Consider the following 27,933-nt stretch of genomic DNA (forward strand, 5'->3'; position numbering starts at 1 on the left):
TATGTCTATCTAAGACACCAGGTGCATCCAATGGTTCGATTAGCATTTATGGATTTTTATCTAAATAGAATGAACGGTTGATAGTGATTATTGTGGGTTTAATTAATACTGTAATAATCACTTGTTTGTTTAGTGCACGCACGTTATAAACTTTTTATTAATAAGCGTACGTATAGATTAAAAAGTAGAAGAGACAAGGGTGGTGATTAACGAGGATGATGGCCCAATTAGTTAAAGATTATTATTACTTTTATATTTTTCTAAAAAACAATCAGAAAGAAACATGAGAAAGCTCATCTTTTCTACTACTTACCTAACCAGAAAAAGGAAAAAAAAAAAGAGTTAAAATTTTAACTTCACCTTATAGAGTTATAGGTTTCTTTCTTCATATTTTTATTACTGTTGACTTTTACAAGAAAATACAATATAGAGTTCTAACATCTTTTTGTTTTGTCAACTGGAGGTCTAGCATTCAGATTAATTAATGTAAATATTTTGCTTATATGAATGAAGCCTTTTAATTTATTACTATGGAGTATATATTTGGAATTTGCCAAATAAAAAAATTATCTTTTCGTGGAATCTCATAATGATGTTCACTGCTACACATTTTGACCTCATTGGATTCCTCACCGTTCGTTAGATCCTTTCTATGCACCGTACACGTGTCATCGATCGTGATGAGATAACGTCGTCAAACTATCAACGGCGATATTCATTGTCCTTGGTTAACGGCGAGCTAACCGAAACAGAAGAAGAAGAAGAAAGGACCAAAACAGCTCCATCGGGAGACAGAATCTTGTGTCTGCTTCCCCCATCATATTATTATTAATAGTACTACTAAACTTACTTACTCCATTGACTGAAACTAGTCTATTTGAAAGCAAACATTATTATTACGATGCAACTACTATCAATTCGCAACTATATATTTTAATCAATCAAATATTACCGCATTGCATTACATAGACCATTCTATTCTATGATTCTGTGAATCTAAAGTGGTAACAAAAAAAAAAAGGGTTCAAAGAGAATTGATTCTTAACATAAACTATGTAAAAACTAAAAACGATGCTCATTGAACTACCGTTGATTAGTATAGGAGTATCTTTTTATAAGTTTATGAGCTGCTATTTCTATTTGCTTATTTCTTCATATCTACGAAAAAACTTTGTCTTTTAGAATACACATCTTAACTGTATAGCCTATAAAGTGATAAGCAAAAGCTAAGCATTACTAGTTAGTTGTTTAATCTGTATAGCTAACACAAAGCAATAAGCTATATTCGACCAGTAGTATGATGGGTCAAAACTCAAAAACTATATCTTAAGTAAAAGGAAGAAGACTACTGATAAAGTTGATACTTTTTGCAGAGAACTTTGTTCTCGTTTCTTTATCTTATCTTTAATTTATAATGATATCGTTCGATACGATGTTTCAGAATTTATTCGTTTCAAAACTATAGTTTAAACACAAAAGAAAAACACTAACGTAAAGAAGAATATTTTTAATTTATCACAAAAAAAAAACATAAAGAGGAATATATGCTTGAAAAGTACGCAAAATATTTAATTTTTTGAAAACGTTATGTGTTTCTCCTTCGTTAGTAATTTAGGTCCACTAAATTACCATATTAAGTTGATTAGTTAGATGCAACATTTAATGCAAGGACCATTATTAATTCATGTGAAAAATACAAATTGAAAACTTATGTATTTTTGTGGTTTAATAGTAGTCGCTCTTTTGGAGCGGAGCTCGTGAATACTTTTTTCACGAGAAGTTGCATCGACTACCTCGCCATGACTCATGGGGCTCCACTCGCAATCTTATTTTAGATTTATGTTTCTTTGTTTAGATTATGACATTTCAACTATCTTGTAAACTCACATTTTATAAAAGTTACTACTAGTTAAGTAAAGATATTTTTTTCCTTGTTGATTCATTTTATCATTTGATTCTATGTATAGTGAATTCGTACTACTTATTACTATTATTATGAAATAATCATTTGAATACCCATTACCTCAAAAAGCATTATTATTAATCAAACCAAGACTGACACTTTTTTATGAAAAAGTTGGGAGGTTTTTAGAATCATTTTAAAGACTGTTTCGTTTTCATAATTATATATTTTTTTGGGGCCGTAAATACAAAATTCAATTGTCTTTTAATTTAAGGGATTTATGTAAATAATCCGGTCTTTACTCTTTAATTGTCTTTTTAATTACCAAGAAAAATGTTTATAGTGATAATTAAAAAGTAGAGAGAGAGAGAGAGAGAGAGAGAGTGACAAAAAGTGGTCTTTTTTTTCATCATCAAAGGAGAGAGAGACCCACTTCAACAATGTCGCTGCAGAATCACTGGTGTTAGTGGTGGTGGGTTACAGAGTAAAGAGCTCTCTCTACTACTACTACTAGTAAGCAGAAGATAAAAAGGTGTTAGCTTTTTCTCAACACTTCACACCAAATAAAGCCTTTCGTTTTTAGAGATCAAGTGAGAAGCACTACTAACCCACAAAAAAAAGCTTCTCCCTTTCTCTCTTTCTTTCTCTCTTTGTGTCTCTTCTTGTTGGCTTTTAGACTTTAAACAGTGAGTGAGGAAGATGGGCAGTGCTGCGCATTTTAGCAAAGAGAGGGTTCTCAGAGGGTTTCTTGTTTGGTTCTGTGTTTGGGGACTGCTCTCACTTACATGCTCTGGGAGACTCAGTGTTTCAAGGCAGAATTTTGAAGTGCACAAACACTTGAATCGATTGAATAAACCAGCCGTTAAGAGCTTTCAGGTTTTTCTTTTGAACCCTCCATTTTCAATTTTTGTTTTTGTCTGTTTTGTTTGTTTGCTTGTCACCAACCTAATTGATTCAGTAATATAGCTTTCTAACAGTTTATGAGTATTAGATGACCTACTAAATCGCTTAGTTGTTGTTAGTGAGAGAAATATAGGAAAAAGTTTGAAACTTGTGATTACTATGTGACAGATTTTGACTGATTTACAATGTTCTCTTGTGTGTGTTTGAAACAGAGTCCAGATGGGGACATAATAGACTGTGTTCACATATCTAAGCAACCAGCTTTTGATCATCCGTTCCTTAAAGATCACAAGATTCAGGTAATTTGTTTCAGCATTTGCCTCAAAGTCACTCTCTTTCAATTTTTGTTTATGTTGTTAATATGTTATGGGGGTTTTATAACAGATGAAACCTAGTTACACTCCACAAGGGATGTTTGATGAGAACAAAGTATCTGAGAAGCCAAAAGAAAGAGTCAATCCAATAACTCAGTTATGGCACCAGAACGGAGTTTGTTCTGAAGGGACAATACCAGTGAGGAGGACGAGGAAAGAGGATGTTTTGAGGGCGAGTTCTGTTAAACGGTATGGTAAGAAGAAGCTCCGTACTGTTCCTCTTCCCCGATCTGCTGATCCTGATCTCATCAACCAAAGTGGTCATCAGGTAGACTTTAGTGATAGCTACCTATATACCTTAGTGTTGTGTGAAATATTGATCTGAAAGTTCTCTTTTGTATGTGTTTTTTGATCTGGTTATAGCACGCTATAGCTTATGTGGAAGGAGGCAAGTTTTACGGAGCGAAGGCAACAATAAATGTATGGGAACCCAAAGTGCAGAACTCTAATGAGTTCAGCTTGTCTCAGTTATGGATTCTTGGAGGTTCTTTTGGTCAAGATCTCAATAGCATTGAAGCTGGTTGGCAGGTAAACCACCTATATATAAAGTCAGACCATTATAACTTCTCAAAGACACTTGTGTTTTTAGCTTCACTGACATATATATATATACAAAATCAGGTTAGTCCAGATTTATATGGCGATAACAACACAAGGCTGTTCACATACTGGACGGTAAGCTCGAAAAAGACTGTAAACTTCTCTTCAGTTTTCAAATGACTTGAGAGTATATAATATACCTTTTGGCAAGTTTTATTGATATGTCTTCTTGAAACAAAACAGAGTGATGCTTATCAAGCTACTGGCTGCTACAATCTCCTCTGTTCGGGTTTTATACAAATCAACAGCCAAATAGCAATGGGAGCGAGTATTTCACCAGTATCTGGCTTCCATAACCCGCAATACGATATAAGTATTACTATTTGGAAGGTAAGAACAGGTCTCATTAGTTAAAGCTTCTCTGCGAGTACCATTTTCTTTTCAGTGCATTCTTAAAAATCTCAGCTTTTAGCTTCATAACTGTTAAATTTATAGATCTGATATTGTGTCTGATGAATCAAACTTGTGGAATGCTTAAAACATATCACCTTTTTGTCCTCAACGATGCTTAACTTCATGAATCTGTGAGTGTCTGATGAATCAAACTAAAAACTCAAGAACATTTTCATTGTAGGATCCAAAAGAAGGGCACTGGTGGATGCAGTTTGGGGACGGGTATGTGTTGGGATACTGGCCAAACTTTCTATTCTCATACTTAGCGGAGAGTGCATCGATAGTAGAATGGGGAGGAGAAGTAGTGAACATGGAAGAAGATGGTCACCACACAACCACACAAATGGGAAGTGGTCAGTTTCCGGATGGAGGGTTCACGAAAGCAAGTTACTTCAGGAATATTCAAGTCGTTGATAGCTCTAATAATCTGAAAGAACCAAAAGGGCTCAACACTTTCACTGAGAAATCTAATTGCTATGATGTTGAGGTTGGTAAGAATGATGATTGGGGACATTACTTTTACTACGGAGGTCCTGGAAGAAACCCTAAATGTCAGTAGAGGATGAACAAAAGAAAGAATATGATTGAAGATGAAGCTGTAGAGGAACATATGTACTGGAAATTTTCCTAGTGTTTGTGATAAGTGTGAAAATATCGTTTTTGTTGATTTTTTCTTACACTTTACTGTGTTTTGGTTCTGGACATTATTTTGCGTTTTTTTTTTTGGTTTCTAGGTTTTGATTAGGTAATAGTTTTGGTATTGGGGTTTTTATTTGTTACTTGCTTTGGAAGATAACAAGTTTGTAAGTGTGTAAGAGAGAATTAGTGTCCCTCTCTTGTAGCGTAGGAGTAACCTTATAAAAGTTAAAGAAGGTTACGGACCTTTACGTTGTCTATGAGTGTTTCCTTGAGTGCGTTTGCTTATGAGTTATGATGGAGGTCTGATTCAGTGCACCAACTAATTATTCTGTTAATCAATGAAAATGTCATTTCAACTTTAAGTAAGTGGTTAATCAAAAGAAACACCTTTTAACCAAATATGATAATAATTAAAAATTAAGTTGTTAAATTTTCAAAAATCAATCAATTAAGTGACTAACATGACAGAAAATTATATGCCAACTATAGATGTAGATAAATTCAGACATGAAAAACAAGTATTATTATGACAGGTAAAATATGATGCATGTTAGATTTGTCTATTTGGTTGTAAATAAATTTGCTGTGGTTTGTAAAATTAATTTGATTTGTAAAAGTATGATTTGTCATAAATAAAATCATACAAATTAAAATAAGTAATTATTAGATTGGATGAATCCCCCCTATAATTGTGTTTTTTATTTCTTTTTGACAAAAGGTTACGATGAATACTGATGATAATTTACATAATTAAAAAAATTCAATAATTACTAAATAATGTTGGAGTTAAATATTAATACGCCGGAAAAAATGATAAGCCAAATCAAGTATCAAATCCGATTAATAACAAGATTTAAAACGGGAAATAAGGAGAAAAGAAAAATAAAACACAATAATATGGGGTTAGGCCAAATCATGTTACTTGGAGCACATGGAACCATCATCTAGTTTCCATCTTCTTTACCTATAAGAAACAACTAAAACAGCTCATTGCTTCTCTCATATCTCTCTCTACTCATTTCACAAACACAAAATTAAAAATTTATTAGACAATTTATTATGGACAAACCTCATAGAGATGAAGTGTACCAAGAGAAGAAAGAAGATCATTCGGGTAAAGAAATTAACATTCATTGAATGAGCACACTTGACAATTTGAAACCTAACTCTTCAACAAGTAAAATGATACTGTAGTAATAAACTAATAACTCACCAAAGTTTGATGAATGTATTAACAAATAAATAAAAATAATAATTCGCCGTAATTAATAAACAATAAATATTACCGTCCAAAATAGTGCGCACTGCTCTTTCCAACTATTGTTTCTTCCTGTTTCCAACTATTTATTTACAAAGTTGATGAACTAAAAACCTTTACGTGTCTTAAATCAATTCAATAGTACAACATAACACATTTCTTATATAACTTTCTTACGATTAAATTACATTTCTTAGTGGGATATATAATAAAGTATTAACAACATTAAAATTAAATTATTCACATGCGTTGGTGTAAAGTGACATGTACACACTTGGCCTTACATGCGTACTCGTGTATATAAACCACTAACAAATGTAATTCACAAGCCACACATCAAAAACAACAATAAGCACCAAGAACGTTTTCAACTCTCTTCATTGCCCTCTCTGAGTTTCAAATCCAAAAAAATTACTATAACAATGGAGGCAATGAAGATGAAGCTTTACGTGGCGGTTTTGGTTGCTACGATAGCGTTCTCTACGGTTCAGCAGACTGTTGCAGCGGTTGACGCTCCGGCTCCGAGCCCTACCTCCGATGCTTCGTCGGTTATCCCTACTTTCTTAGCCTCTGTAGCCGTGATGGCCTTTGGGTTCCTCTTTTAAGAAGTTTCTTCTTAAATTTGTTATTTTATGTTTAATTGAATTTTAAGTAAAATCAACTAATTGATGTCTAAGTCCGGTTCTTGCTTGTGTCTCTTTCAGTTCTTGACATCTTGTAGTTGATTGTTATGTTTGATCTCTGTTTATCTCTCTATTATGTATCGTTGTTGGATTTGACATCATTCGAATATCAATAATAATTTATCATTATTTATTACTATTTGTTTATTAGTATATATTTTCTTTCTTTGTATATTTCAATTTCAACTTAAAAATCTTAAAATGTAGATATTATGCAAACAGAAACCGAGAAATTTGCATATACCGTTAAGCTGGATCTATCTACATGTGTAATAATAATCTATTATACCAAAAAACTAGATAATATTAATCGGAATCATAAATCTAAAAGCAATTGAAAGCTGCTAATATGCTTTTCTTTTGTGGAGTGAGAGCGGACAAAAAGCAAATAAGTACCTTTTAAGCTTTCACATGGGATATTTTGTAACGACCCGGTTCCAGAATTAAACCGTGAGGCCCAAACCGAGCCCATTAGTGAGCCAAGCCCAAACCAAACCCTAATCTCCCCGCGTGTGTATATAAAAAAGGGACAAACTTCGAGACAAGCCTCACAAACCCTTGGCCGTCACGTTCCACGGTAAGCCTCCGTATAACTCGAGTCTTTAGTTTTGTACAGTTTTGGGAACAGCCCTAACTCGAACCTTGTTGCGAACCCTTGTAGCACCACTAGAGACACCGGAGATTGTCACCGCGCTCAGCCTGTGCCGCCGTGTGAAACGTCTTCACCGGAGAGGTAAGATCCGTGAACCAAACCGAGAACTATGTTGTGTTTTCATAGATTGTTGGAACCAATCTAATCACCAAGCCTGAACCACCGTAGATCTGTGTTGCCGAGTCTTCCACTTCGCCGTTCAGTTCGTCAAGTTAAGCCGTCGCGGAAAGTTGCAGAACGAGGTAACGACCAAGCTCTATGTCTCGTGTTGTTGTTGTTGCGATGTGTTGCTCGTTCATAGCTAAACTATTACGTAACCAACTAAACCAGGAAGTTATGGAACGTACGTGCATGAGTTGTTGTGGTGTCATGCATGGTTATTTACGTATGTTGTCAATGACGTTCGTTAAACTAATATTGTTGAACCGTGTGTTGTGGCTGGTTTAGGAAGTGGTATTAAACGGGGAGCATGTGGTCGTACGTGAATTAAATTGTGGGATATAAATTATTAGATCGTTAGTTTGATTTAATTATTAAACTACATCTAACTAATTTATTTGTGAAGTACCAGCACAATTAAGTCAGTTTCGGTTATTAGATTAAATCAGTGATTAATATTGGAATATAATCATTGATCGGGTAATCTGATAATATTGCAGATTGAGATCATTGTCGTTGTTGGATTGGATTTCTGTTGTTGCTGGTCTTTACTCGAGAACCAACCCAATTTGCTAAGGTGAGGACTAGTTAGTGTCTTTTTCATATACCGATATGTTTAGATAGTTACTTAGTTTAAAGTTAAGCCAAGTATACCTATGGATTATATTATATATAATCTTAGTTGATTGTTGAGTGTATAATAATAATATATATATTATATATCTACTAAATAAAAGATAAAGAAAAAGAACTAGTAATAGGATTTGAAAATTAAAAGAACTAGATATTTAAAACGGATTGCGTGGTGTGTGATATGCATGTTAGTATGATAAAGTAAATTGTTTGAGTGTGGGGAGAAAATGTGCCAAGAGGCACGAAGAAGCGGGTGGGCCGCAGAGAGTCCTACAAGGAATTTTCCTTGTAGTTGTGTGGTGGTCTACGGGCGCGGAAAGCGGGTAGATCAGGATTGGCTGACGAGCTAACGTGTTGTGCGTGGAAGAAGTGCGAGAAGCATGAGGAATCCGGATACGCAAGTGAAAAAGTGCAGGAAGAAGTGCGAAAGCATGAGGAATCCCGTAATGCACGGTAATGAAAATGTGCAGGAAGAAGTACGAAAGCATGAGGAATCCCGTAATGCACGGCGACGGAAATGTGCAGGAAGAAGTGCGAAAGCATGAGGAATCCCGTAATGCACATCGTTGTTTATGGGACGTAGTCTCATATGTTTGATGTTTGTGTGTCGTTGACACGTGATTGATTGCTTGTCTTAGGTTTAGACTTTGTGATGGTCTGAGCATGTTTGTGTATGAAGACTTCGTGAGCCCTAAGGCTTGCCCTCGCTGAGTAATCTTAGATTGCTCATCCCTCTCTTTCTCTTGCAGGTAACATTGAGGAGTAGATGATAGAGTTGGTGTTGATGTTAGGAGCTGGAGATTATTCTTTTATTTTTCCGTTGTTGGATTTATCGAACTGGTTGTTAGTTTCGGTTTAACGTTTAAATGGTGGTTTGAAAGACGTTTAAATTGAATTAATGGATTTTTCTTGGTTATTTTCGGTTAAGTATGGTTTACTTGTGATATAAGTTAACCTGTGACATGCCATAGAAATTGGGTGTTACAATTTTGGTATCAGAGCCAGGTTATGTCAAACCGGTTTCGCCCCGGAAAGGCAGTCCTGTGGAAGAAGGCTGATTCGTTTGTTGTTTCTGTATTCAGATGCCGCCAAAACGTGGAGGGAAAACCGCAGCTAGAGTGCAGCCAAGAGTGAGGGCTGAGAGCCCAGTGCGTGATGAACAGCCGGAAGTTGTGCATGCTAATGTAGCTCGAGCAGGGGAAGCTAATGAGATGGCTATGTTTGAGCAATTTCGCCGGTTCCAGGAATTCATGCAAAGGGAGCCAAATTTGAGAGGAGCACCAGAGGTGGTTCCACCACAGCAGGATGCACCACATCATGATGCACCAGAAAGGGTAGTCCCGCCTCAGCAACCACCACCGCCTCCACCGCTGGTCCAGGTGCAGGGTCCGTCATACTGGGAGGCCATGAGAAATTTGAAGGACATGGGCATGGAGCCTTTTGGTGGAAAGTCTAATCCTATTGATGCTGACAATTGGAGGAAGAGACTGGAGAGAAATTTTGATAATGCTCGGCGTCCGCATGAGTATCGCTTGGACTTGGCAGTGCAGTATCTGAAGGATGAGGCATTGGTATGGTGGGAGAAGGTGGTAGACCAGGCACATGGACGATATGAGCTGACTTGGGCAGATTTCAAGACCGAATTCTCAAGGAAGTATTTTCCCAGAGAGGCTATGGATCGTATGGAGGAGGAGTTCCTGGAACTTCGTCAGGGCACCATGACTGTGAGGGAGTATGAAAGGGAGTTTGATCGACTGAGCAGGTTTGCTGGCAGATTCATGAATGAGGATGAGTTAATTCGCAGGTTTCTGAGAGGTTTGAGGATTGAGCTCAAGAATCGGTGTGAGATGTATGACTACCGCAGTAAGATTGACTTGGTAGAGAAAGCTGCTAATTTGGAGATTGGGTTGGAAAAGGAGATGAGTCAGAACAAGACAGCACAGGCGAGACTTGCAAAGGGTTCTAGCTCTAATAAGAGGACTTGGGATGCAACAACTGTGAGAACTCCATTAATGTGTTTCGGGTGCAACCAGCCGGGTCATGTTCTGAAGGATTGTACTCAAACTAGGACCATCAGGAGTTGTTATGAATGCGGTCAGGAAGGACACATTGCAAGATTTTGCCCGAGAAAAGTTGGGAGACAGCAGGTCAACAATCGTCCTAGAGAGCAGTTGCCGCCACCTCCAAAACGTCAAAATGTTGGACCTCGTGTGATGATGGCTGAGACTGAGGAGGATGAGGACAATGAGCCAATCGCTGGTAAGTAAATGTCAAACTTATCCAGTGCTATATTAATTTTTCTATGATTGGTAAATTCAAGAATTATTGCTTGTGAATTGTTGCTTAGAAGTAGAATAACCGTGTAGGATCGGTTTTAGTGGGAGGATGGAATGCTTACACCCTATTTGATACTGGAGCTACCCTCAGTTGTGTTAAGCCAGGCGTTACTCAGAATTGGAGCTTTGATGGTGAATTTATCCCAAAGGCAAAGAGGATTGGTACTGTGGGAAAGGAAAAATTGGGTTCTACCGGAGTTCACAAGGATGTTCCTATCATGATAAACGGAGAAGTACTGCTCGGGAATCTTGCAGAAATGGAGATTAATCATTATGACGTGATTCTCGGGATGAATTGGTTAAAGAAGCACCGAGCTGTATTGGATTGCCACAGAGCACGTGTGCATTTCTCGAGACCGGAGGGGAAGATAACATTTCAAGGCGTAAAAATGGGTGGAGGGGTTTCCATCATATCCATGATGCAAGCTGAGGAGCTGATAGAGAAAGGAAATGATGCCTTTCTAGCTACGATTTCTGTAGTGGGGGAGGAGATAGAGCTTGGAGTTGATAATATTCCTATAGTGGCAGAGTATGCAGACGTCTTTGAGTCTTTAAAAGGACCGCCACCAAGCAGAGGAGATGCCTTCACTATTGAACTAGAGCCTGGGACGACACCTGTATCACGCGCACCTTACCGTCTGGCACCTGCAGAAATGGCAGAATTGAAGAGTCAGTTGGAGGATCTTACAGATAAAGGGTTCATTCGGCCGAGTAGTTCACCGTGGGGAGCACCAATGCTATTTGTGAAAAAGAAAGATGGTAGCTTCAGACTTTGCATTGATTACCGGGGATTGAATAAGGTTACCATCAAAAATAAGTACCCGTTGCCTCGAATTGATGAGTTGTTGGATCAGCTACAGGGAGCTTCATGGTTCTCAAAGATTGATTTGGCATCCGGGTACCATCAGATTTCAATAGCAGAGGAAGACATAAGGAAAACGGCCTTTCGGACGAGATATGGACACTACGAATTTGTAGTAATGCCGTTTGGGTTGACTAATGCACCAGCCGCGTTCATGAAGATGATGAATAATGTTTTTCGGGAGTACTTGGATAAGTGTGTGATAGTATTCATCGATGACATTTTAATCTATTCTAAAAGCCGTGAGGAACACGAGAAACACCTACGGATAGTGTTGGACAAACTGCGGGAACAACAGCTATATGGGAAGTTGAGTAAGTGCAGCTTTTGGCAAAGGAAGATTGGGTTTTTGGGGCATGTTGTTTCAGAAGCTGGAGTGTCTGTGGATCCAGAAAAGATAGCCTCGATAAGTGGTTGGCCAACGCCTAAGAGCGCTACTGAGGTCCGTAGTTTCCTGGGCTTGGCAGGGTACTACCGAAAATTCGTGGAAGGATTTGCTAGAATAGCTAAGCCTATGACTCGACTCACAGGAAAGGATGTGAAATTTGAGTGGACCGAGGAGTGTGAAAGCAGCTTTCAGAAATTGAAGAGGCATTTGACGGAAACACCTATACTAGTACTACCAAAACCAGGGGTACCATATGTGGTGTATACAGACGCGTCAGGAACAGGATTGGGCTGCGTGTTAATGCAAGACGAAAAGGTCATCGCTTATGCATCTAGACAGCTTAGACCACATGAGATTAATTACCCTACCCATGATTTGGAGTTGGCAAGAGTTGTATTCGCTCTAAAGATCTGGCGATCATACTTGTATGGGGAAAAAGTTCAAGTGTTTACAGACCACAAAAGTTTGAAACATATATTCACTCAATCAGACCTCAACCTTAGGCAAAGGAGATGGGTAGAGTTGTTAGCAGATTACGACTTGGACATTGCCTATCATCCGGGAAAGGCCAATTTGGTAGCTGACGCATTGAGCAGGCGGAGAACTGATGTCTCAAGAGAAAAAGAGATAAAGGAGCTGGAAGACACTTTGTGTGCACTGAGTATTTGTGCAACATCGGTTGGGGAAAACGTTGTTGGTTTAGAAGTGGTGAATCAAGCTGACCTACTGTGGAGAATCCGGGAAGCACAAAAACTTGACGCGGATTTGAAAAAGGCAGTGGAAAACAATGTGGAGGGGTTCCACACGGCAGAGAATGGTATGTGTATGTATAAGAACCGAGTTAGGGTGCCTAATGATAAGGGTTTAAAGGATGAGATTTTGGCACAGGCGCATAGTTCGCGATTCTCAGTTCACCCAGGGTCAACTAAGATGTACCACGACCTGAAGCGGTATTACAATTGGGGCAATATGAAGCGTGATGTCGCTGCATGGGTATCTAAGTGTCAGACATGTCAGCAAGTAAAAGTGGAGCACCGAGTCCCGAGTGGGTTACTTCAGAACTTGCCTTTACCTGAGTGGAAATGGGATATGATAACTATGGATTTTGTCACCGGGCTACCAATGAGCACAGGTGGTAAGAACGCCATTTGGGTGATCGTGGACCGACTAACCAAGACTGCTCATTTCTTGCCCATCAAGAAAACCGATAGTGCGGATGTTCTAGCGCAGTTGTACCTGGATGAGATTGTTAAAAAGCACGGGGTGCCGGATAGCATCGTGTCAGATCGGGATCCAAAGTTTACTTCTATTTTCTGGCAGGCTTTTCAGAAGGCTTTGGGAACAAAGGTACGTCTCAGTACAGCGTATCACCCCCAGACGGACGGACAGTCTGAGAGGACAATTCAGACACTTGAGGATATGTTGAGGGCGTGCGTACTTGACTGGGAGGGAAACTGGCTTAAGTATATACCGTTGGTGGAATTTGCATATAACAATAGTTATCACTCCAGCATAGGGATGCCACCGTACGAGGCTTTATACGGTCGACCATGCCGCACACCACTTTGTTGGACAGAAGTCGGGGAACGTAAGGACCTAGAGCCCGAGATGGTCACAGAGACTATAGAGCAAGTGGAACTGCTCCGGGACAGGCTTAAAGAAGCCCATGACAGGCAAAAAAGTTATGCAGACAAACGTCGGAAGGATTTAGAATTTTCGGTTGGTGATGCAGTGCATTTAAAAATGAGAATATTCAGAGGAGCGCATAAAAACCGGAAGTTAAAGAAGCTTAAGCCAAGATATATGGGACCATATGTGATTACAGAAAAGATTGGGGCTGTAGCTTACCGTTTAGCACTACCTCAGGAGTTATCTAATTTCCATGATGTTTTCCACGTGTCAGTTTTGCGGAAAGTTGTTAGAGAACCAGAATTAGTATTACCGAATCCGCCGGCAGATTTAAACCGGAATTTAACTGCATTGAGTAAACCTGTGGAAATTTTGGACCGTCAGGAAACGGAAAGTCAAGGGAAAGTAATCAAGTCTGTCAAGGTATGTTGGGAAAGAGACGGGATCCGAGAGGATACTTGGGAATCAGAAATGCAAATGCGGTTGGATTATCCAGAACTTTTTATGGACAAAAGTGATGACGGGTCGAATTCGGGGACGAATTCCTTTGTAGTAGGGGAGAATTGTAACGACCCGGTTCCAGAATTAAACCGTGAGGCCCAAACCGAGCCCATTAGTGAGCCAAGCCCAAACCAAACCCTAATCTCCCCGCGTGTGTATATAAAAAAGGGACAAACTTCGAAACAAGCCTCACAAACCCTTGGCCGTCACGTTCCACGGTAAGCCTCCGTATAACTCGAGTCTTTAGTTTTGTATAGTTTTGGGAACAGCCCTAACTCGAACCTTGTTGCGAACCCTTGTAGCACCACTAGAGACACCGGAGATTGTCACCGCGCTCAGCCTGTGCCGCCGTGTGAAACGTCTTCACCGGAGAGGTAAGATCCGTGAACCAAACCGAGAACTATGTTGTGTTTTTATAGATTGTTGGAACCAATCTAATCACCAAGCCTGAACCACCGCAGATCTGTGTTGCCGAGTCTTCCACTTCGCCGTTCAGTTCGTCAAGTTAAGCCGTCGCGGAAAGTTGCAGAACGAGGTAACGACCAAGCTCTATGTCTCGTGTTGTTGTTGTTGCGATGTGTTGCTCGTTCATAGCTAAACTATTACGTAACCAACTAAACCAGGAAGTTATGGAACGTACGTGCATGAGTTGTTGTGGTGTCATGCATGGTTATTTACGTATGTTGTCAATGACGTTCGTTAAATTAATATTGTTGAACCGTGTGTTGTGGCTGGTTTAGGAAGTGGTATTAAACGGGGAGCATGTGGTCGTACGTGAATTAAATTGTGGGATATAAATTATTAGATCGTTAGTTTGATTTAATTATTAAACTACATCTAACTAATTTATTTGTGAAGTACCAGCACAATTAAGTCAGTTTCGGTTATTAGATTAAATCAGTGATTAATATTGGAATATAATCATTGATCGGGTAATCTGATAATATTGCAGATTGAGATCATTGTCGTTGTTGGATTGGATTTCTGTTGTTGCTGGTCTTTACTCGAGAACCAACCCAATTTGCTAAGGTGAGGACTAGTTAGTGTCTTTTTCATATACCGATATGTTTAGATAGTTACTTAGTTTAAAGTTAAGCCAAGTATACCTATGGATTATATTATATATAATCTTAGTTGATTGTTGAGTGTATAATAATAATATATATATTATATATCTACTAAATAAAAGATAAGGAAAAAGAACTAGTAATAGGATTTGAAAATTAAAAGAACTAGATATTTAAAACGGATTGCGTGGTGTGTGATATGCATGTTAGTATGATAAAGTAAATTGTTTGAGTTTGGGGAGAAAATGTGCCAAGAGGCACGAAGAAGCGGGTGGGCCGCAGAGAGTCCTACAAGGAATTTTCCTTGTAGTTGTGTGGTGGTCTACGGGCGCGGAATGCGGGTAGATCAGGATTGGCTGACGAGCCAACGTGTTGTGCGTGGAAGAAGTGCGAGAAGCATGAGGAATCCGGATACGCAAGTGAAAAAGTGCAGGAAGAAGTGCGAAAGCATGAGGAATCCCGTAATGCACGGTAATGAAAATGTGCAGGAAGAAGTGCGAAAGCATGAGGAATCCCGTAATGCACGGCGACGGAAATGTGCAGGAAGAAGTGCGAAAGCATGAGGAATCCCGTAATGCACATCGTTGTTTATGGGACGTAGTCTCATATGTTTGATGTTTGTGTGTCGTTGACACGTGATTGATTGCTTGTCTTAGGTTTAGACTTTGTGATGGTCTGAGCATGTTTGTGTATGAAGACTTCGTGAGCCCTAAGGCTTGCCCTCGCTGAGTAATCTTAGATTGCTCATCCCTCTCTTTCTCTTGCAGGTAACATTGAGGAGTAGATGATAGAGTTGGTGTTGGTGTTAGGAGCTGGAGATTATTCTTTTATTTTTCCGTTGTTGGATTTATCGAACTGGTTGTTAGTTTCGGTTTAACGTTTAAATGGTGGTTTGAAAGACGTTTAAATTGAATTAATGGATTTTTCTTGGTTATTTTCGGTTAAGTATGGTTTACTTGTGATATAAGTTAACCTGTGACATGCCATAGAAATTGGGTGTTACATATTTGTTGAAGCAAAGTGCAACTCTTTTAACTAATTTTATCCCGAAATGAAGTGTTTCTAATTTGTTTGGTATATTGACGCATGTTTAACCTTCTACCAACATAGTCGTTTTCCTTTGATTCGATACACAATATGTACGAAACAATTCTTTTGATGATTTTTTTTTTTTTCGTATTGGTTCGGTGAAAATATCAAGAGAAATTAAGTGGCTTTTGATAAATAAGTTAATTCTGGCCCTGGCCCCTACAAGTATAAACTAATTGCATTGGTTTTTATTTCCGAAAAAAAAATCAAATAAAACCTGTGGCCAGTTTGTTTGGAAAATTGAATAAGGATATGTATGAGTGAAATAACCCGGGGTTGCAACTTGCAATCAGACAAGAGATGGGTTGCAACTTGCAAGACATGAGAGATCACATTGCTAATGGTGTAGTATGATCTCCCTCTGCATGCTTTACCTGCAGGGACTAGTATATTAATCCATTGGGCACACAACTCCTAAAAAAATTCAATCTAAGTTCACTTGCTCGATCTACCGGAGAGAGTTAGCAATATGAGAGTTACTAAAACACATATTCAAACAAAAAATTCCTCAAACTCTCATAAGATGAAAGTTTAAGTCAGAAAACATTACAAGTTTGAAGTTACAAGTTGGAAAACATGGGTAACAAAAGAGAAAGAGAAAGCGAAAAATAGGGATATGGGCAACACAAAAACTCAATCTTTTCAATGGTACACAAAAACTCAATCTTCTCAAATAGACCAGAAACAAAGCAAGTACATTAATTAAATTCATTAATGGGCCTCCCAAAAATTTTGGGTAAGGCCTTAAGCAATACAAAGGTCCAACAGATACAAAGGACAACATAGAAGAAATGGGAAATTGGACTAAAAGGACTTATTCTCCTTTATTTGCGTAATTAAAGAATAATTAAACATTTGGTGCTGTGAAGTAAGTGCTTATTCTATGCAAATGCATCCTTTGATGAAAGTACTATTTTTTTTTCTGAAAAATGTTTGTAATGATAATGAAGGCAGCACCAGTGGGTTGGATGTTCTTTAAGATGGTTCAGATAGTTAGATTTTTTATATTCTTATGATTGTTCATATGCTCTAAGTCAATGCCAAGGTAACTGAAACCATCTAGATCTTTACATATAAAGAAATGCGCTTACTGATAAGATGTCATGAGCAGGGAAACACAGCTGTTTACCTTCTCTACACCCATGCTCGGATCTGTTCAATCATAACAAAGTCTGGCAAAGACAATGATGAGCTTAAGAAAGTGTATTTTCTTTGCTGCATAATCTCAGATTTACTTGGCGTATATAGATTCTTTGTCTTCCTTGAATTCACTTTTTCAACATCTTGTTTTCATTGTTGCAGACAGGAAATCTAGTACTGGATCATGCAGATGAAAGAGCACTAGGACTTTACTTGCTACAATTTGCTGAGGTAGGTTAGGCATTAATATTGATTCAGTCAATAGCCCTGTTTTGGTTTTTCTAATGAAAAAGATCATATACAATTTACTATTAGATCAATGATGTGAATGATTTTGCAGGTATATTTTCAAACATTCTATTACTAAGGATATTGATTCTTTATGCACAATCAAGCTATGATGGTCTGATTCTTAACTTAAAACAAATGGTCCATTATAAAAATTTGTCAGGTTACTGGATCGGAACAAGAGACAAGCCGTCTCTTCTTACTATGTGAAGCAACATCATAGTTATGTGGAACTGCTTCCACCTTCTCGGAATCACTCCTGTTTACAAGCTTTTGATACATACAACCAAACGACCCCAAAGGCCCCCAAAAAAAAAAAAACAAAAAAAAGGTATAAACAAGTCTAGTCTACACAATTAAGACAACGCTGGAATCTTGTTAAGTTACTGAAACCGATTTTGGTGAAACCGTAAAAAAGGGTTAAAAACTTGGCTAATGTTTCTCTCTGAGATTTCTAATGTTTTCTTCTGGAAAGACAAGAGAGAACAGAGGAAGGTGTTTTGTTGTTGTGTTTCTTGGAGATGGTAGCTTTAGGACTATAAACCCTTTTGTAGCTTTGATCTATAATCCCACCAGTACTCCTACATGTCTTTCTCCTTGCTCCATAGTTTCTATTTTTTAACCCTCTCTTCATAAGATCTTCAAGGCTTTTAACATTTGCTAGTGATGTAAATGATTGTGACCTTCCTTCATAGAACTTTGATAATCCCCTCCTGAGATAGATAATAAACAAAACTTTTGTTATTACAAGTAAACAGAACAGAGATGAACCAAACAAATATGAAATGAGCAAAATCTTTTAGATCCATTAGGTATTTAAAGTTTTTTTTAAGAAAAAGATTGTATTCTTACTTGATAGGGAGATGTAACATGAGGTCGGAGAGATCTTCAAGAGGTCCATTAGAAGAAGATGAAGAAACATCATCATCATCATCATCCTCGTCTGTTAAATCAGATGAAGAACACATGGAAGATAATGAACAAGAAGATGAATCTTCTTCTTCTGAGAATGTTCTTGAAACTCCTTGAACAATGTCTTCGTCTTCTTGGATCTTTCTTGGATCTTGATAGATCATGTTACCCGCCATTTGCTTCAGATTCAGATTCATATGAATATTCATCTTTTTAGTTTTTTTTTTAACACAAACAAGAAAGAAAAGTTTGTTTTTGTCAAAAAAGGGATGGGAGAGTTGTGTGTTGTTGTTCTAGAAATGGAAACACAGAAACATGAGTTCTGTTTTGAAGATAGACATCATCTACAAATATATATATATGGATATATGTGAAGAGGTTTTTTATTTATTTCTTTATTTCAAATTTTTAATTAGAGAAAAAAAGAGGATAAAATATATGTGTGGGTATTACTTACGTGCAAGCCGTGGATAACGTTGACCCTTTTAAAATAATAAAATTTTCACTTTTCAAGTTTTATCTCCAAATTTTGTTTGTTATTCGCATCGCATATGTTAATTGCTATTATTGTGTTTTTTTTTTTTTTTTTTTTTGTGGTATGCGGTTCTCATTCTATGGGCAGTCACCGTCATATCACAGCTTTTTGCTTTATGTTTTTTGTTTTTCTGAACACACTTTTGACCTTTAATTTTGTTATTTTATTAGATATTATTATACCTTTTTTAGATATACACACCATAAACTTCTAAACGACTATGGTTTAGTAGTTTTTTGTAGTTTGATAAGATTAAAACATACGTATTTCTTCACATATACAGATGTTCCAGTGAGAAAATATAGGGATTTTTTACCAACAGAAAGAAAAAGATAAACAAAGTGATTAGGTGTAAAGATTTGCACACAGAGGATTCCTTAAAAAAAATTGAGTAAAGGTCGGTTTGTTCTAATTAAAAAAAATAATAGGTACTCGAGTAGTATTATATTATATGGATTAGATTTGCTTAGGAGAGGTTTTCAATTCCCTATAAGAGTGACTAGTAGGCAAAAGAGGATAAGACTCATTCTTTTAAAACATATCCGTATCATGTCCTCGTCACACCTCTCTATCCTTTTACTTACCCTTTTTTATTTAATTCCTGATTTTGTTAATTGGACCGAACTTTTTTTAGTTCCCATCACTAATAATAACGACTTTTCACATTTTTATGCATAATTAATAAAATAATTACTCTATAATCCTTAAAAACAAGAATCTTGTCCGTCTTTGAAACAACTTTTTCCCGACACTTTTAAAAAAACGGCTTTTATTTTTCTTATTCAAATATAGAGGATAATATCGAATTATCAGTTATCAACTTTCAAAACAATTCAACTTCAAAATTGATGAAACATTAGTTCAATATACAGTTAGGGTATATTTATTTCTCCTATTCACACATATTTTCTTCACAATTTCTTTTTTTTAAAAATGAATATAAACATTGCTACAAATTATAAATGAATATAAACACTGCTACAAATTATAAGTCTCCTTTGATTTTTTTTCTATGAATAAAAAAACACTCACTTTTTATTTTAAAAATAATTTTCTTTCGAAGTTCCAATATTGCATGAAATTACAAAAGAAAAGTGCAAAAAAGAAATAAAGCGTTATAGTGCGATCCAAGATAGTAGACAAAATATCCCACGCGCAGATCTCTTATATAATAAAGCGCGTGTTAATTGAATCTGTGGGCTTTATTAGCCCATCTAAAATGGCCCAATCTAGCAAGAGTAGAATTTGCATGACATAAAACGACACCGCATTGGCAGTTAGAAGTTTCTGCTAACACTTTTTTTTTACTATTATTATTAGCAAAATTCAATATATTAACTTATATAAAAATAGAAAATAAAATCATTAAATACTTTACATAATTTCACATAAAGAATATTGGAATTAATAAGTTAAATTAGGAGTAGGATTAGGAAATTATTTTCTCTTGGTATAGATAAACTGATGAATTTTTTATCACGGAACTTGATTAATTTGATTAGGGTTCTTAGTTTTTTTCTTCTTGTGCGTCTCAAAACATGGAGAGCATCAATGACTTGCCAGATGAGATGCTCGTGAAGATATTGTCATCGTTTCCTACGTTTAAAGAGACTATACGAACATCTCTCATATCAAAACGTTGGCAGGATCTTTGGAAACTGGTGCCGGTGTTCAATCTTAATGATAATTTGGTTGATGATTATGATGATGATGGTGAGAGTTTTAAGAGTTTTGTTTATAGATGTTTCTTGTTTAGCAAAGCTCAAGTTCTAGAGAGATTGTGTCTCAAGCTTCTACTACCCTATTATAAGTCTTCAATCATCAATGATTGGGTCAAAACCGGAGTTACTCGATCAGTTAAAGAGCTGCAACTCAACATGTGTGGCAACAACCTACAACTGCCGAGTTGCTTGGGCCGTTGTAGAACCTTAGAAACATTAAAACTCCAAGGCTTGAAACTCAAGGTTTTACCGCAGTTTTTTCGTTTGCCATCAGTCAAAACTCTTCACCTTCTATCAGTTAAATTCCCGAGTGATGAATCTGTTGAGAGCCTTCTAAGCAGCTGCCCTGTTCTTGAGAATTTGGTTGTAAACAAGAAAGAAGATGACAATGTGGTGATATTCAATATTAGTGTGCCTACTTTGAGGAGTTTAACGATCAATAATTCTGAAGGGGTACGCACCAACAATGCGGAGATTCACGGGTTTGTGATAAAAGCTCCTTCGTTGGTGTATTTGAACATTAAGGATACATTCAGTAACTTCATAATGTTTGAATATATGCCTGAGGTGATCAAGGCTAATATCGAGGTTGTTTGTGACCAATCTGAGAAGTTCATAGGATCTCTTACCTCAATACAACATCTTTCTCTCTGTTCTCGAACTTCAAAGGTAAAAAACATTTTTACTCGAATAGTTTCAGTGTTTTGTTTTTCTTATGACAGTAAATAAATAAATATATACTTCAATTTGCAGATTCCATATCATAGAGGCAGTTTCTTCTTCTATCTTGAACATCTAGAGCTACGTACAAGTTATGCGGGATGGTGGAACCTACTTTACCATATACTTGAAGACGCTCCAAGACTTAAATCTCTCAAGCTAGATAAGTCGGTAAGTTGTACGTAGATGAACCATATATATAATAACGCTCTCACGTTTGAACGATCTGTAATAATACTAACACACGTCTTTTTCTTTTTATCTCAGAAACATACAAGTAGTTGTGACATTGGTAAAATAACTCTCTCTAAAGTTGTTCCCAAATGCTCACTGACGCATCTCGAGATCTTGGAATGGAGAAGCTATAAAGGCACAAATCAAGAAATGAATGTGGCCAAGTACATACTAAAAAACGCTACTTGTCTAAAGAAGGCGACATTCTCAACAAGATATAAAAACAAAAACGGCGGCATTTTATTGAAGTTAAAGTCTACGTACAGAGTTTCAAAGAGATGTCAGCTTGTGATTGACTAAACTCTTATGTGATGGTTTTGGTCTTTAGAAAACACAGAGCTTCTTAGCTTTTTCTTTTCCTTGGATTTTAATTTTGTTTAACGTGGGTTTTGTTTCTGATTTCCGGATCTTTATTGATTTGTGTAAACAGAGCCGTTTTGTTTTCGTTCAATTAATTTAATTACTATGCAAGACTTGTTACTATGATAGTATGATCTAATAATTCTATTGGTAATTAACTTAATCATTTGACTTTTATTCTAATAAATAATTAATACATGAATCTATGGAGTATGAAACCAAGATTGTCCAACTGTCCATGACTCATCTCCACCACATGTTATTCTCCTTAGATTGGGTCTCGCTCGAGTCAATAATACTATATTTAGTATATTCTTATCCTTTGATTTGGCCTTTTGGCAATATTCAAGTTTTCATGATTTTGGGAAATATTCAAGTTTTCACATGTAGATAGCCTCTCGAAAAAATATACTACTAACCAACGATGAGGAACTTTTAGGATTCGTAAATATCGGTAATGGTTTCATCGATAAGAAACTACAAAAGTTTAATTGAACAAAAAAATATATGAATAAAATTGCTGACATCCTATATAATGGACTGAGGATCCCTAACTAAATTATTTGATAGCTAAAATGGACTTTCATATTATTCGCTGCCTCGCTGGGGATATTTAATTCATTTTTACTAATAAATTACTAATAATAAATTATAAAAAAGGTATTTAATAAATTGGTTAATTAGGATAATTAGCCTTTTTTGGCTAGGCTAGGGTTCTTAGTTTTCTCATTGTGCGTCTCAAAATATGGAGAGCATCGATGAGTTGCCAGATGAACTGCTCGTGAAGATATTGGCATCGCTTCCTATGTTTAAAGAGACTGTAGCAACAACTCTCATATCAAAACGTTGGCGGGATCTTTGGAAACTGGTGCCGGATCTCAAGTTTGATGATACATCGTTTGAGAGTACTGGTGAGACTTTTATCAGTTTTGTTCATACATCTTTGGTGTTAAAGAATCAAACTATAGAGAGACTGCATCTCAAGCTTAGCCGAAACTATTTGGCTTCAATCATCAATCATTTGGTTCAAGCCGTCGTTGATCGATCTGTGAGAGTGGTGAGACTCGACCTGTCTGGCAAAACCCTAAAATTACCAAGTTGCTTGAGTACTTGCAGAACCCTAGAAACACTGATACTTTGTGAAACAAGTATCGAGGGTGTCCAACAATCGTTTTGTTTGCCATCACTCAAAACTCTACACCTTTCATCGGTTAAGTTCTCGGGGTACCAATCTGTTGCAAGTCTTCTACAAATCTGTCCGGTTCTTGAAGATTTGGTTGTACACCAAACCAAAGTCTTCAATAAAAATGTGCTTACTTTGAGTGTTTGGGGAACCCTAAAAACATTGATACTTAGTGAATTATATGTATCGATGTTGTTCCCCGTCGGTTTTGTTTTCCATCACTCAAAACTCTACACCTTTTATCGGTTAAGTTCTCTGCCGACATAAATGTTGCAAGTCTCTTAGAGATTTGTCCAGTTCTCAAAGATTTGGTTGTACACCGAACCAAAGTCTTCAACGTTGAAGTGTTTAAGTTGAGTACTTGGGTGACCCTAAAATCACTGAAACTCCGTGACCTATGTATGGAGATATTTCCGTATCGGTTATACTTGGCATCACTCAAAACTCTGCACCTTATATCAGTTCAGTTCACGGTCGACAAATATGTTGTAAGTCTCTTACAAATTTGCCCTGTTCTTGAACATTTGGTTGTAGACCAAACCAGCACAGCAGTCTTCAATATGAATGTGCCTAGTTTGATTGCTTACGGAACCCTAAAAACATTGATACTCCGTGGACTAGGTATCCAGGTTGTTCCACAAAGGTTCCATTTGCCATCACTCAATACTCTGCACCTTATCTCGGTTAGGCTCTTGGGCGGCGTAACTGTTGCAAGTCTTTTAACAAGGTGTCCTGTTCTTGAATGTTTGATTGTAAGCGAAACCAATGAGAATGTGATGATATCCAATATCGATGTGCCTACTTTGAGGAACTTATATATCAAGACCTTGACTATGGATGACTGGAAAGAGACACATGAGAAACGCACCTACTATGTTGCGGGGAGTCATGGCTTTGTGATAAAAGCTCCTTTATTGACAGAACTGAACTTTGAGGATACAATAAGTAATTTTCTAGTGTTTGAATCTATGCCTCAGGTGATCAAAGCGAACATCGAGGTTATTTATCACCAATCTGAGAATTTCATAGGATCTCTTACCTCAGTCCGACATCTTTCTCTTTGTACTCTAGCTTCAATGGTAAGTATATACTTTCTCACTACAATATTTCTCCTTTTAATGTCAGAAACTAATATGTACTTTAAATGCAGACTCCATATCCTAAAGGCACTTCCTTATCCTCTCTTAAACACCCAGAGCTATGTACATGTTCTGAGGGATGGCCAAATCAACTTGTGTGTATGCTCAATGACGCTCCCAAAGTTCGATATCTTAAGCTTAAGTCGGTATGTAGAATGCAACTTTTTCTTTAAGGTTTTACTAGTACGTTAGATGAACAATATAATAACGGATATACACTAATTAATGATGTTTTTTTATTTGTTCCTAGTATTTTCTCACAAGGTCACGTAAAACTTTATCATGTTTTCTTAAAACATATAATGTGGTATATATATCATTCAAATAGTCTGTGTGTTTCCACTTATTTTTTTAAACAATCTATATATAGCACTAATTAACACACGTAATGTTTCTTTCTTTCTTTTTTTAGTCACAGAAACATAGTGCCAGTGACAGTGAACTGATGAACCTCTGGAAAAAAACAAAAGCTGTTCCCAAATGTTTATCGAAGCATCTAGACTTGGAATGGAAACAATATGAAGGCACAGAGCAACAGAGCAGTGTGGCTGAGTACATATTAGCAAACGCTAGTTGTCTAAAGACGGCGACATTCTCGTTAAGTTGTAGAAACAGAAAATATCGCAAAATAAAGAAGTTAAAGTCTATGGGCAGAGTTTCAAAGACATGTCAGCTTGTGTTTGACTAAACTCTCATTATGTGATGGTGTGTGTCTCTAGAAGACATATAGATTCTTAGTTTTCTTCTTCCTTTCCCTTGACTTTAGTTTCTTGGTGTTTGTGGATTATATTTTTTCTAATCTCCGGATCTTCTTAAACTTTTAAAAACAGAGCAGTTTTTTTTTTTTTTTTTAGTAAAAAGGTACACTACATATATTGATATATATGATAAATAATACTTTTTATGCATTTCAAGAAGATAATCAGAACAAAGAAATTCGTAAAAACAATATAAATGGGACTTTTTTCAAAAACTAATAAAATGTTAAAGAATTTCTTTTTGTGCAAAGTAATGTGCAAGACTGTATAATATAACTATATAAGCATTGTCACTAGCTGTTAATCAATAATCATTTGACTTTTACTCTGATAAATAATAATTACATGAATGGATCTTTGGAGTTATATATATGGACCCATGAGTGTTCATGACTCATCTCCAACATATGTTAATCTCCTTAGATAGGATCTCTCATGTCAAGAGTCAAGACTATAGTATATTCTTATCCTTTGATTTGGTCTTTTTATGAATTGTCATCATTTGTGAGAAAATAAGTGGTCAAATTCTATTTGAACACATATTCAACCAAAACCTTGTTGATTACATATTAAAGGAAGAACACAACGATGAATATCATTCAACTAATATCGTCATAAAGAAAAAATCTTTAGAGACACATTTACACACCATGTATCTTACCATATCATTAGACAAAAAAAAGAGAACTTACTTATTCGAAATATAAACTTATAATTAAGTGGTTGTTCCAAAGTGCCCAACAAGTATCCCAAGATCAATATCCCTGTCCTCAAACTATTTTTAAAATCAGGAATATGTTAAAGCAGGACTAATTTTATTGATTTCTTTTTCCAATTATAATAGTTTATGGTAAAGACTATGAGGGACGCCTCTTGAGAGTGTACCATATAAAATGCTCTGCTTTTTGGCCTGAGAAGATATACGGTTTAGGTCTGAAACCTCTTAATAATTAAAAAAAAAAACTTTAATAATAATCCCATGATTTATTCTCATCGCCTCTAATTAACGAAGTTTAAGATACCGGTCGAATCACCAAAACCAAAAAAAAAATGTAAAACGAACTTTTATTGGTTGCTATTATTTTTTCATATGTATGTACATTTAAAGTAAATTTTTCCTTATTGCAAAACCTAATTGACTAGGGTTCTTTTCTTCTTTCTTTACACGTTTTCGAAAGAAACGGAAAATATGGAGAAAGAGAGGCTAAGTGAGTTGCCAGATGAATTGCTCTTGAAGATATTGTCATCGCTTCCGATGTTTGAAGATGCTTTAGCAACACGTCTCATATCAAAACGTTGGGAAGGTACTTGGAACCTGGTGCCGGATGTCAAATTTGATGATGATAGAAAATCTAAGAGCTTCGAGACTTTTATGAGTTTTGTATATGGATATTTGTTGGCTAACGATGCTCCAATTCTAGAGAGATTAACACTCAAGCTTAGCCAATACTATTCTGCTTCGGACCTCAATTTTTGGGTTCAAATTGCAGTTAACCGATCTGTGAGAAAGCTGAAATTCCACTTGTCTGGCAAAACCCTACAATTGCCATGTTGCTTGAGTACTTGCAAAACCCTAAAAAAATTGGTACTCCATGATTTAGGTATCAAGGTTCTCCCGCTTTGGGTATGTTTGCCATCACTCAAAACTCTGCACCTTTTCTCGGTTAAGTTCTCCAGCGACAAATCTGTAGCAAGTCTTTTTAGAATTTGCCCTGTTCTTGAATGTTTGGTCGTAGAGCAAACCAAAACTGACAATGTGATGATATCCAATATCGATGTGCCTACTTTGACGAGCTTAACTATCAAGAGCGTATCTAACAAGAGCTTATCTATCAAGAGCGTATCTAACAAGAGCTTATCTAACAAGAGCTTAGCATCTAACAAGAGCTTATCTAACAAGAGCTTAGCATCTAACAAGAGCTTAGCATCTATGGATAACTCGAAAGGGAAACGTGGGAAACACACATATGTTGAGAAGAGTCATGGCTTTGTGATAAAAGCTCCTTTATTGACAGAACTTAACTTTGAGGATACAATAAGTAATTTTCTAGTGTTTGAATCTATGCCTCAGGTGATCAAAGCGAACATCGAGGTTATTTGTGACCAATCTGAGAACTTCATAGGATCTCTACCCTCAATCCAACATCTTACTCTTTGTTCTCTAACGTCAAAGGTAAAAAAAACTCTCTCCAATAATATCAATATTTCTCCTTTTATGTTTTGTTATTCTCATTATAGTTTAATTGCAGACTCCATATCCTAAAGACACTTCCTTCTCCTCTCTTAAACATCTAGAGCTATGTGCATGCTCTGCAGGATGGGCGGATCTGCTTGCTTGTATGCTCAATGACGCTCCAAATCTTCGGTCTCTCAAGCTTAAGTCGGTATGTTTAGATGAACAGTTTTATATAACTAGTGCCCGTTACAATGATCAGATGAACATATAGTCCCGTTTTAAACTAGTGTGCATGCCCGTTTCATCTTTTTGTCTCAGAAACATAATTTCAATTACAATGATCCAATGACCCTCTGGGAAGAACCAGCAGTTGTTCCTAAATGTTTTTCGGAGCATCTCGAGACCTTGGAATGGAGGCAATACGAAGGAACAGAGCAAGAGAGGAACGTGGCTGGATACATACTAGCACACGCTGCTTGTCTAAAGACGGCGACATTCTCAACAGGAAGTAAAAGCAAATATCAACGCATTCGCATGTTGGGGAAGTTAGAGTCTATGGACAGAGTTTCAAAGACATGTCAACTTACGTTTGACAGCCTAACATTGATACCAAAAACAACTTGTGTTTGAATAAACTCTTAATGTGATGCTGTATGTGTCTCTTAGAAGACACAAAATATTTTAGCTTTCTTTTTCCT

At 36.7% G+C, this 27,933-nt stretch overlaps 5 protein-coding genes, 1 long non-coding RNA gene and 2 pseudogenes across 7 annotated transcripts; 7 read left to right on the top strand and 1 right to left on the bottom strand.

The window, feature by feature from the left end:
• Window positions 1-2,021: 2,021 nt before the first annotated feature.
• LOC104733373 (protein neprosin) lies at window positions 2,022-5,067 on the top strand. Its single transcript, XM_010452957.3, has 7 exons — window positions 2,022-2,779; window positions 3,019-3,105; window positions 3,191-3,448; window positions 3,544-3,708; window positions 3,802-3,855; window positions 3,964-4,110; window positions 4,355-5,067. Exons 1-7 carry the CDS (start codon window positions 2,603-2,605, stop codon window positions 4,730-4,732), a joined length of 1,266 nt encoding a protein of 421 aa, XP_010451259.1. The 5' UTR covers window positions 2,022-2,602; the 3' UTR covers window positions 4,733-5,067.
• Window positions 5,068-6,492: 1,425 nt separating this feature from the next.
• LOC109127476 (arabinogalactan protein 14 pseudogene) lies at window positions 6,493-6,889 on the top strand (annotated as a pseudogene). The gene has a single exon (XR_015583186.1). The product of XR_015583186.1 is annotated as an arabinogalactan protein 14 pseudogene (transcript).
• A 460-nt stretch (window positions 6,890-7,349) lies between these two features.
• LOC147949212 (uncharacterized) lies at window positions 7,350-10,599 on the top strand. The gene is made up of 4 exons (XM_087489737.1): window positions 7,350-7,486; window positions 7,574-7,647; window positions 8,065-8,141; window positions 9,280-10,599. Exon 4 carries the CDS (start codon window positions 9,280-9,282, stop codon window positions 10,462-10,464), a length of 1,185 nt encoding a protein of 394 aa, XP_087345863.1. The 5' UTR covers window positions 7,350-7,486; window positions 7,574-7,647; window positions 8,065-8,141; the 3' UTR covers window positions 10,465-10,599.
• Window positions 10,600-17,184: 6,585 nt separating this feature from the next.
• Window positions 17,185-18,181, top strand: LOC147949213 (uncharacterized). Its single transcript, XR_015582961.1, has 2 exons — window positions 17,185-17,440; window positions 17,661-18,181. It is a non-coding gene; the product is annotated as an uncharacterized LOC147949213 (long non-coding RNA).
• On the bottom strand, window positions 17,622-18,743 carry LOC104733379 (protein OXIDATIVE STRESS 3). The gene is made up of 2 exons (XM_010452961.3): window positions 18,350-18,743; window positions 17,622-18,210 (listed from the first exon to the last, which is right to left on the bottom strand). The coding sequence occupies exons 1-2, from the start codon at window positions 18,616-18,618 to the stop codon at window positions 17,952-17,954; spliced, it is 528 nt and encodes a 175-aa protein (XP_010451263.1). The 5' UTR covers window positions 18,619-18,743; the 3' UTR covers window positions 17,622-17,951.
• A 1,739-nt stretch (window positions 18,744-20,482) lies between these two features.
• On the top strand, window positions 20,483-21,940 carry LOC104755978 (putative FBD-associated F-box protein At5g56560 pseudogene; annotated as a pseudogene).
• Window positions 21,941-22,724: 784 nt separating this feature from the next.
• On the top strand, window positions 22,725-24,989 carry LOC104755988 (putative FBD-associated F-box protein At5g56560). Its single transcript, XM_087470570.1, has 4 exons — window positions 22,725-23,255; window positions 23,414-24,241; window positions 24,313-24,447; window positions 24,720-24,989. Exons 1-4 carry the CDS (start codon window positions 22,725-22,727, stop codon window positions 24,987-24,989), a joined length of 1,764 nt encoding a protein of 587 aa, XP_087326696.1.
• A 1,259-nt stretch (window positions 24,990-26,248) lies between these two features.
• LOC104755997 (putative FBD-associated F-box protein At5g56560) lies at window positions 26,249-27,865 on the top strand. The gene is made up of 4 exons (XM_087470575.1): window positions 26,249-26,869; window positions 26,978-27,232; window positions 27,309-27,443; window positions 27,554-27,865. The coding sequence occupies exons 1-4, from the start codon at window positions 26,249-26,251 to the stop codon at window positions 27,863-27,865; spliced, it is 1,323 nt and encodes a 440-aa protein (XP_087326701.1).
• Window positions 27,866-27,933: the final 68 nt, after the last annotated feature.

Source organism: Camelina sativa, chromosome 2 (genome assembly GCF_030686135.1).
Source record: "Camelina sativa cultivar CO46 ecotype springtype chromosome 2, ASM3068613v1".
Classification (NCBI taxonomy): Eukaryota; Viridiplantae; Streptophyta; class Magnoliopsida; order Brassicales; family Brassicaceae; genus Camelina; species Camelina sativa.

What these genes read in the sequence shown, in the direction of transcription:
- LOC104755988 (XM_087470570.1), top strand. Translation starts at nt 22,725, where the DNA reads ATGGAGAGCATCGATGAGTTGCCAGATGAACTGCTCGTGAAGATATTG. An exon ending in GTCCGGTTCTTGAAGATTTG is followed by an intron (nt 23,256 to 23,413) that starts GTTGTACACCAA and finishes TTATCGGTTAAG; the next exon opens with TTCTCTGCCGACATAAATGT. An exon ending in GATATCTTAAGCTTAAGTCG is followed by an intron (nt 24,448 to 24,719) that starts GTATGTAGAATG and finishes TTTTAGTCACAG; the next exon opens with AAACATAGTGCCAGTGACAG.
- LOC104733379 (XM_010452961.3), bottom strand. Translation starts at nt 18,618, where the DNA reads ATGAATATTCATATGAATCTGAATCTGAAGCAAATGGCGGGTAACATG. An exon ending in ATGTTACATCTCCCTATCAA is followed by an intron (nt 18,211 to 18,349) that starts GTAAGAATACAA and finishes TATCTATCTCAG; the next exon opens with GAGGGGATTATCAAAGTTCT.
- LOC104755997 (XM_087470575.1), top strand. Translation starts at nt 26,249, where the DNA reads ATGGAGAAAGAGAGGCTAAGTGAGTTGCCAGATGAATTGCTCTTGAAG. An exon ending in CGAGCTTAACTATCAAGAGC is followed by an intron (nt 26,870 to 26,977) that starts GTATCTAACAAG and finishes GCATCTAACAAG; the next exon opens with AGCTTAGCATCTATGGATAA. An exon ending in TTTGTTCTCTAACGTCAAAG is followed by an intron (nt 27,233 to 27,308) that starts GTAAAAAAAACT and finishes GTTTAATTGCAG; the next exon opens with ACTCCATATCCTAAAGACAC.
- LOC147949212 (XM_087489737.1), top strand. Translation starts at nt 9,280, where the DNA reads ATGCCGCCAAAACGTGGAGGGAAAACCGCAGCTAGAGTGCAGCCAAGA.
- LOC104733373 (XM_010452957.3), top strand. Translation starts at nt 2,603, where the DNA reads ATGGGCAGTGCTGCGCATTTTAGCAAAGAGAGGGTTCTCAGAGGGTTT. An exon ending in TTAAAGATCACAAGATTCAG is followed by an intron (nt 3,106 to 3,190) that starts GTAATTTGTTTC and finishes GTTTTATAACAG; the next exon opens with ATGAAACCTAGTTACACTCC. An exon ending in TCAACCAAAGTGGTCATCAG is followed by an intron (nt 3,449 to 3,543) that starts GTAGACTTTAGT and finishes ATCTGGTTATAG; the next exon opens with CACGCTATAGCTTATGTGGA.